The following is a 9358-nucleotide window of genomic DNA, read 5'->3' as shown; positions in this document are numbered from 1 at the left end:
AACATGATACAAATACAAATATAAAAATAAAATAGTGCCCAGTAACAAGAAGTGCATAAAAAAGAAGAGAAAATACAGATTTTTTGTTTCAGTTAACATATCATGCTCAAAATGGGGTAGGAAGAAGTGAGAACTTATAAACTCCTACCCCTTATCTTAAGGGTACCCTTAAGGGTCCTATTCAACCCTTATCTATCTTTTCTTTAGACTGTGGTTCACTCATCTGGCTCAACAACAGCAACAACAACCGTCTGGATTCGATTTATCATAACAGCTGGTTTCAAAGCAGAAACACCTAAAAAAAAAAAAAGAAAAGTGTTTTCCAAATTAAATAAGGCAACTATTTTGATGCTTTTTAGGTTGTGTATTTAGTTTGTCTCTCTCTGCTCCCTCACACCTGGTTTTATTTACTAATCACAACACCTGCCTCCTGTTTTTTTTTTTCAGATGTATATTCCTAGGACATTGTTACAAAACAACCACAAAGTTCAGAGAATATTAAGGAAAATATAAAAGCAACCAAAATAATTTTTGACATTTTCTTTGTTTTGCTTTCTGGGGTTTTTTTTTTTTTCCATTTTAAAGAAAAACATTCCAGAAAAAACATAAGTAATCCGACTAAATAACTTCTTCTTCTTTTTTTTTTTTAATGTACGTCAAATGTTACAGCTCCATATCGTAAATATAAATTTATCTGGTGATCTTAAAAGATTCAGATGCAGCAGATTGAACAAATGTACAATATTGTTGGAAATGAAAGGGGGTGGGGGGAACACCCTACCCTCTTCCTTTTCTGTTATTTGAATTTCATTTGATTTTATTTCCTATCAGCTGTGCTGTTTTGTTACAATCACTTCCACTTTCTTATAACACCATGAACTGTTCCCTGTGTTATTGCAATTGAAATGAGTTCTGTGATTTGGAGGGATGACCCAATGCTGGCATCAAAATGTTTACCTTTTTAGAGCGCAATCGTAACGAGTGTGTTGTGCAGCAGGTGTGCACACTTCAGTGTTGTTGTTTTTTTTTTCCGTTGCCTTCTCCAAGACCCTTGCACATCGTGTTGCTATGTCTGTAATCTCACCTGCCCTATCCTGACAAACTCGGCCTGCCGGGCCTCCTCCTTCTTACGCGCCGACTTCGGAGACTCAGGCAGCACGTCGCTGAACGACCTCCGGTTCAACATGTTCTGGGGAGAAAAGGGAACCTAAACGTGGAACACATAAAGTGTGGCACACACAGGGAAAGAGAAAGGAGAAAAGGCGTCTTAGAGGCAAACCCTCAGGCGGGAGGAGGGTGTTGTGAAAGCGCGGCTAGTTGAACCGAGTCGTGTTAGGGGCAGCGGTGAAGGGAAAGGAGTGGAAAGAAATAAGAACAAAAGTGATACGAGGAGAGGGAGCCCTCCTGAGAAAGTCAGCATTGCAGTGGTACCCAGTCGGTGTGGTGCAGTGTGCGGAGGCAGACTGGGGGCTGCAGTGAGATGTAGCAGAACGCAGCTGAGCGGTGGCTACAGTCGCTGCTGGTGACAGCAGCGACTGGGGCACAAAAAGAAACACTTTGGAGAACCAAAACCGACACCTATGGTCACCTATGGAGTTATGGTCAGAAATGCTTCGTTACCTTGTGCAGGTCAGGCATGAGGTCTTGGTAGAGCGAGCGGATCAGCATGTCGAGGGTCCGCTGGCGTTTCTGGGCAAAGGTTGGCGTCTCCAGTGTGGCTTTCTCTCCATTGATTACTGAGCGAGAAGAGGGGAGATCAGAGTATTAGAAACACGTCGGCATGAGCTCCTGTGTGTCTGCGCTTTGTCGTTTTCATACATTTGACTAATAAAAAGTCCCTGAATTCGTGGTGGTCAGTAAATACAGGCGGAGACGGGAGAGGGGGTCCAAACAGTGGGACGCTCTCCTCCGAGAAAATCTTCAACCTGCGGGGAAGAGAAGGCTTTGCGAAATATTCCAAAGACCCATTTAAAAAAAGAAGCAAACGAAACAAATGGAGCTCTGCGTAAAACAACCATTACGCCGTAAGAAGCGAAGCAACTCACCTGTAACTGTCATTCTGGCTATTATACCTGACTAAAGCAAAAATATCTGCAATTAAGATGTATCGGAAAGCTAAATGATGGCGGAAGCACATTGCTTTAGCGGATCGTTCCAGTGTTCTGCTTTTCTCAAATTAAGCCGACCGCTTAATTTGTCTGACATCCGTTGTCCATGTGAAGGATACGGGTGAAGTGTGATCGGATCATAGATGGTTTGAAGGACGACGACGCGTCGTCCCCTTCCTGAAATACGATGGTGACGATGTCGTTTCCGATGTGCCTCTTCCTCTCCACCTTTCAGACACACAAAGACAAGAGACGGCAGCCTAAACAAAGATAGAACTAACTTCAAAATATATATTATTTTCAGGTGTACCACATACATCTTAATATCTAACTTGTAAACCTAGGATCCCTTTTTTTTTTTTTGTTTAATCTAGCAGGATTCCTTCCCCCTCCGAGCCTCTAGTCTTGCATCATAACCCAGTATAAACACCACGACTAATTCACAATAATAAAATAATGTCCAGGCAGACGGCATAGAGAAAGAAACACACCAGTCCACAGGCTGAGGTGAAACATCCTGGTGGGATGCGTTTGATCCGCAGCTCCTCTCTGGGGTCACGCAAACCCCAGGATGAGCACAGACTGTTCCCTATTATTGACCCCCAGAGTGTCTGTCCTTTAAGCAAAATCCAATTATGTGTCAGATCTGCGAGCCAGCTGCTCTTTTACATCAGATACATTGGCATTACATAAAAGAGCAACAATGTATTTTTTATTTATTTATTTTTTTGCCTCTAATTATTCGTCTACAGCTGCTTGTCTTTTCCTGGGTTCCTCTCAGAGCAGTTTTATTTTCTTTACTGAAATAACAAAGGTATGAAACACATTCAAAGTTCTCTCCTTTACACAGACCTGCTGCTTGTTCTCCTTAGAGTAGGGCAACATGGTGGAGACGTGGAACATGAGCTCGTGGCCTTGATACACCGTGTAGATGGACTGAAGTCCTGTAGTGTCGTCTGGGGAGACGAAACGGAAATCGAACCACATCGAAACGAAACAGACAAAACCGTGCTTTCGCGTCTCTGTTCTCGTGAGCCGACGCCGACGGTCTTCTCTTACTCTTGGTGTCGAGACCTCCTCGATAGCCTGCCCATCCCTGCAGCGTGACCGTATCACCCAGCAAATTGAGGAACTTGTCGAAGTTCTCGCTCCCCGTCTCTGAAACGAACATAAAAGCCCGTCAACGTGTGCGCTGTGTCACGTTCGCAAAGGTTTTCGTTCATTCTGATGTTCTCCATAACACAGTGTGCGGATTGAGCCCCGGGTAATCCGAATCTCCTAAATGAAACTCAATTGCAATTCAGCTGTGTGACAAAAAAAGGAAACATTTTAAAATGGCTGGAATGTTTTTGGTAAGGCACAGAAGCATTATGGGCACAAGGTTTAAAGAATTAGTTCATTTCTTTTATAGCAAAGCTAATCTAATATGTCACAGGCTAAAGCTACACTAAGCAGAGCTACAATTAAAAAGGCTAAAAGTAGAAAATGGCTCTCAAGCCTCTTTAACCTTTTTAATAAAAAGATATCAAATGATTTTTTAAAGCCAATATGAATGAGATTTTATTTTTCATGGTTTTTCTAACCTAAAGTGTTCAGATACAGTTTCAATCCAATACTTATGGATGAAACGTCATTCCTGCCGTTACCACTCAAATAAAGAAAGCATCACAACAAATACACAAAACCCAATGTTAAATTGTCACATTTCATCAAATTAACAAATTACAAACATAAATTGCGCCAATAAAGTAAGCGTTTTACCGTTGCTAAACATCTCGTCGTCTGTGAGCTGTCCGTCTCTGGCAAACAGCACACCAAATTTAAAATTGACTGAACCCTATGACAAAAAAAAAGGGACATTATAGCACAGAAAAAAAACAACAACTAATATGGACATGTTTGGTAAATAACAGTACGAACGAGCAAACAGTGCTACATCCTGCCATACCTCCTGTTCCTCCAACACCAGCAGGTCCTGAGGAGAGAGGGAATAAAAAGTGTCATTCATACTAACCAGCACAGCGGTGATAGATGACACAGCCTGAGGACATTATAGAGTTTAGGTGTTGCTGATCAGGCGTGGCGTGAAATGAACCGCCGCTCGGTTTTGGAGCCGGCTGCCGCTCCTGTGTCACTCTCACCTTCTGAATCTCTGGGTTGAGGATCTCCCTGGGGCCTTTCTCAAACCTGTCCATGTTCATTGCACTGTAATCGAGGAAAGATGAGGAGGAAATGAAATATTGGAAGAAGAGCAGGAGAGGGGTGGTGGGGGGAAAAACAACGAGAGAACAAAAAGCAGGGGATTCAGGAACGACTGAAGGCAAAGGGCTCAGAAAGTCATACTGAAAAATGAGAACTGATATGGGGGATTTCTCATCTTAATTTGAACAATTTGAACTTGTTTCAGTTTCACCGGTGATCCTTGCCAGCCTGAGGAATTCATCATTTCCAATCTCCTCTGTCATGCAGCTTCTTATATCCTGTTTCTAGTCTGGCGTTTGCTACCTGAGACACAAGGTCTTCTGTTCAAATAGCCAAAACTCCTATTGAAGGAAATATATGGGCCATTCTTGTGAAATGTCGTTTTTGAAACTGAATCGCAATAATGTTCAAGGGCACATCTGGCCCATTTTACGCAATTTAATAGTTATCCTAGAGTAAAAAGTTTAGATTCTGAATCCTTTAGTTTCACGTTTATTTCAGTGGCAGAAAAAATAAGAAGAATATGATCAAAAATGTTATTTATTTAAGTAACTTTTAAATTAAAAAGGTTGACATATAAATCAAATGAAGCAGATTCATAACAGACAAATGTGATATATTTCTAATATTTGTTTCTGTTCATTTCTTTACACGATCCAGTGGATTGACAGACAAAGACAGCAGGACGTTACGTCACAAATTATTATGGGGATTAATGTGGCTTTGTAGAGTGCTGTGTCAAGGAATCTTAATGGAAAGTTGAGTGGAAGGAAAAAGTGTTGTGGAAAAGAGAGGAAACGCATTAGCAATAACTTTATCCTTAAGAGGCTTACAAAGCAAAGCTCATTCAAGAGGTTTGCTTCATCGTTCTTTACAATTTTGTTTAATGATTTAAAGTAAATTTTGACGCTTTATTTATGCTGCCATCATGAACCTTTTTCTATATGTAACTAAACACTGTTTGCCAGTGGAACTCAACTGGTTCACATGCAGATCATAACCACAACGAAATAGGATTCAATATGAATTAATCAGAAAATATTACTCATACAAATGACTTAAGATCAGTACATTCGTTTTCCTACAAGAGAACGAATTTGATTCACAGCATGTGGATTCACAGTCTACAAAACGGTTGAAAAGTTGAACATATCACCCTAACCTGCAAATGCTGTATCCTGTATTATGGACCTGCTGCATAAAGTCCAACGTAAATAAAAAGAAAAACTCTGGGAACGTTTTATAATGCAAGGCTGAGGTCTGATGTCTCAGAAGCAATGCACGCAGAACCAGATCTTGAAAAAAAGTAAAATAAAAGTTATGTTTGTCTCACCTTAAGATGGACTTGACTGATAGTGTTTTAGTCGGACTGTAAGGGAGGCTGATCTTCAAAGTTCCCTGAGTGGATAAGAGTGACAAACATCCGGGATTACAAACCCACATTAGCCACCTCAGTGTCCTTCACCTTCCGGTTTGGAAAGTGTCCATGTTTTAAAAACACGCTTTCCTGCTGCTCCTTGTAGATTTTCCGTGCAAATAAGACGCTCTCCACGACTCTACCCAATAGGTCACCGAAACCACCCGGGCTTTCTCCAATTAAACACAGAATAACTGCAGAGTTGCTCTGTTGCAGGACGACGGCAACACAAACATCCTGTACGAGTTAAAGTCTCGTCAGAAAAGGGACAAATCAATGCGCTCCTGCAGCGGAGGTGCGGCGCCCTAATCAGGTTCCAGACGAGGCCGCAGAGCAAAATTAGATCCCTGCTGTCCTGGCCATGTAACTGAATCACTAAACAGCAAACACACACCGAGGAACTCGCATCCTACACACACACACGCTAGGACTCACAGGTGGAACAGCAAGGTCCCAAAACATAGCAGTCTGAGCATCTTTATGTTCCTTCAACAATGCATGCAAGAAGAAAATATTTACACAATATTTTGTTTGCTGGAATGCTATTACTTAAAAAAAAGAGGAGTTTAACTCTGTCCATTTTTGTAAATCATCGGGTCAGCTCACCGTTTTCCTCCAGAGAATGGCTCGGTACTGAGGGACCCGCTGGTTGTTCTGGTCCGAGAGGACGACCGACAGGTAGAAAGGGTTTTTCTCGGCATCTGTGCCCACGTAGTTCTGGTGGACTGAAGGGAGAAAAAGGCGACGGATGGATGCCAGTTACGCACTTGTTGCTTTTAGAAGTTGTCACATTTCTTATATGTTGCAGCTGCAAACTTTAAGGTATTTTTCAGAGAGGAAGAGTCCAAAATTTGAGACACGTGGCATGAATTTGTATCTGGGTGCGTTACAGTATTAGTTTTCTGCTCTCTTAACAAACCAAATCACAGTACAGCTCACACTAAGTTACACACAGGCAGACTATCTTTAGTTGTGCGACTTCTCAAGGTAAATGATTCCACTACATTTTATTTATGGGTGTCAGAATGAAGTGACCTGAATGCAAATGCATGCCTGTGGAAATAAAAGGAAGAAAAAAAAAACACTTTGAAAACCATGTATCCTCCTCCTTCCACTTCACATTGATGGATTATTTTTGTGTTGCTCTATCACATAAAATACTAAAAGGAAAAATGCTCAAATTGTGTTAATAGTTTTGTGAGACATTGTACACGCAAAAACAAAAGCTATTATAATGTCGCCAATACAAGCATACACCCAGTTCTTCCTGTCTCGTCTTTGCTGTTTTGTCTATCTATTATGATATTTTTACCTTGTCATATATAATATTTCATGAAGTCTTAACCCGGGTTGTTAAACCTTTGAGTCAGACTATTCATGCCTCCTTCTCTGCAGTTGATAATGTCACATCTTTAGAAACAACGCCACGCAAATCTCTGAATCTGGTCAGACTCCAATTCGTTCATTGGCATATTTTGTGTGCACTGTTTTCTTTTGGTTTGGTTTGGAAAAGTCTTTATTTTACGCTTTTTAATCCCAGAAAACAGAAGATTTTTTATTTTTCACCAGATCATCAATAAAATGTGAATTCATGCCACTCTGTAAATGCAGGTGCTCCATCACACAGGAAGTGGCCTCTAGTTCGTCATGTGTTGCCGGGCGCAGTGAGCTACGCTCAGGCTGTGAGACACAGATGGCTCAGCTGTGGTCCAAACAGGTCGAGCCAACTTTCTTCAGACGCGGCTCGTTTTGAAACTCCCTATTCCGCAGCCTCATTAGATCCTGAGTGGAGGACAAAATGGATTTTCTTTCTTCGTAGTATTTTTTTTTTTACATAACTAACTTTCCCTCAGAAGCGTCTGTATCCACCCCAGGTTGTGTAGTTTATCTCAACCTTTCAGACGGCTGTGCTCTTTCTGGTTTAAATCGTGGTTAAGGAGCGCAGACTTTTATCTTCTGTTGTGCCACTTGCGTCGCCACCTACACTGTGAGTCGGAGAACGGGCAGGTTCTTCATGTTAATGAGGGTGTTGAAATGACGAGAGTCAGAGAGGTGAAGGAATAGGCGACTAATTTAAATGTTTTTTTTTTCTTTCTCTGCTTTTGCAAGCTTGATGCGTGGAAGGTGATATTATTTTGTCTGACTACTGAGACTGCGCTGCACTTTCTCCACGGGTTTTCTCCATAGGCGGCGTGTGAGATTAGAGTTTAGTTCATCTGGAATGTAGTTTGACTTTAGTTATACAGATGAAGATTGATGCAGCGCAGAGACGAGACTGAATCTATACGTTATGAAGCATTTTGTGCACCAGAGAAGACGTTCGAGGGATGATTCGTTTCTGCTGTCTCACCGGCTTTGTCTCGGTCTCACCCCATGTGTTTCTCTTCTCAGTCGCTTTTTAAAACTGCCTCTTTGAGTAAGCGTGTTTTTTTTTTTTTTATTTATTTCTAAACGGAGCCCCGATGGAGCGCCACTGACCTTTTCCCAAGAAGTACTTAAAGTACCATCTGGTGTGGTACTCTGGATTTTCCAGATGGACGTCTGTTCTCCTCCATGTTCCTGGAGTGTAGTCTGAAGCCTGTTTGTCACACAAACACACACATCATCATTCTGATGGTCACTCCTTGAATCATAGCAATTCTTTCTCAATACAAGACAGGAAATCAGACATAAAGAACCAACTGCCTACTATCAAAGTTGAACACTGACTTGTAGAAGCAAAAAGCTTGCCAGTTAAAAGCTACGAAGTTATTCTCTGAGACGGTGACGACAATAGACAAAAGCACGGGAGCAAATCCTGTCTGTTTTTTTTTTAAGGCTGTATTCTTTAGGCAATGATTTCTGGGTAATTGAGCAAATCATTGCTGACCACTTGGGGGCACTCATACAGCACTGAACGTTTACCCCAAGATGGTCAATTGACCTTTCCTTCCATTCATCCATTTATTGTCTATATCTGAAGATGGAGGGTGGGTATCTCCAGCAGCCATTGGGCAAAGAGGCGGGGTACAAGCTGGAAAGAGCGACGCAGCGACACACAAGACAAACAAACTCATGCCTAGGAGCAAGTTAGAGAGACCAATCATCATCACAGTCATGATATTTTTATTTGAGGGAGGAAGATGGAGTACCCGGTGAGAACCCACCCACCCACATGGAGAACATGCAAACTCCATGCAGAAACAGCCTCGACCGGGATTTGAACCCCGGACCGTCTTGCTGCCAGGTTACAAACAACAGCATCACCATGCAGCCACCAAATGGTCCTTAAGTATGAAAGAAACATAAATCATGACAAAAATACGGACCCAGACTATAAAACGTGAGCGCTGGGGGATGTGAGCACACTGAAAGCAACCCTCTCAATTCTAAGACATGGCAACCAGGACTTTATCTTTCAAGTTTCTTGTTATTTAAAGCCACATAAAATCATTTTCCAAACACCAACACACATGGCAAGACTAACGACAACACGTTAGTATTCACAGACGCTCCTATGCACTTTTTTTTAAAATGTTGGACAAAAACTTCAATGACATGTTTCATTTTTCCAGTCCAAGAGTGCCAAGCTAATTACCTCGTTATTTGTTCTATATATATATATATATATATATATATATATATATATATA

General features: G+C 41.5%; 1 protein-coding gene across 8 annotated transcripts in view; it reads right to left on the bottom strand.

Moving 5' to 3' along the window:
* Positions 1-9358, bottom strand: part of garnl3 (GTPase activating Rap/RanGAP domain like 3) — a 71504-nt gene that overhangs the window by 18039 nt on the left and 44107 nt on the right. For 6 of the 8 annotated variants that reach the window (XR_001428523.1, XM_015060661.1, XM_015060665.1 and 3 more), the window contains exons 4-16: positions 8206-8305; positions 6334-6452; positions 5644-5708; positions 4250-4313; positions 4057-4083; positions 3870-3945; positions 3168-3266; positions 2961-3064; positions 2228-2336; positions 2046-2091; positions 1819-1925; positions 1621-1736; positions 1085-1207 (exon numbers count right to left, since the gene is read on the bottom strand). Coding sequence is in view for 7 of the 8 variants with exons in the window: in XM_015060661.1 (XP_014916147.1) it covers positions 1085-1207; positions 1621-1736; positions 1819-1925; positions 2046-2091; positions 2228-2336; positions 2961-3064; positions 3168-3266; positions 3870-3945; positions 4057-4083; positions 4250-4313; positions 5644-5708; positions 6334-6452; positions 8206-8305 (1155 nt within the window). In the remaining variant the exon portion in view is untranslated. The remainder of the gene's footprint in view (positions 1-1084; positions 1208-1620; positions 1737-1818; positions 1926-2045; positions 2092-2227; positions 2337-2960; positions 3065-3167; positions 3267-3869; positions 3946-4056; positions 4084-4249; positions 4314-5643; positions 5709-6333; positions 6453-8205; positions 8306-9358) is intronic. The other 2 variants (XM_015060663.1, XM_015060668.1) reach the window with 1 other exon arrangement.

Source organism: Poecilia latipinna, unplaced genomic scaffold, assembly GCF_001443285.1.
Source record: "Poecilia latipinna isolate Pla-1442-1.1 unplaced genomic scaffold, P_latipinna-1.0 Scaffold1734, whole genome shotgun sequence".
Classification (NCBI taxonomy): Eukaryota; Metazoa; Chordata; class Actinopteri; order Cyprinodontiformes; family Poeciliidae; genus Poecilia; species Poecilia latipinna.
This window is presented reverse-complemented; position numbering and strand designations above follow the sequence as displayed.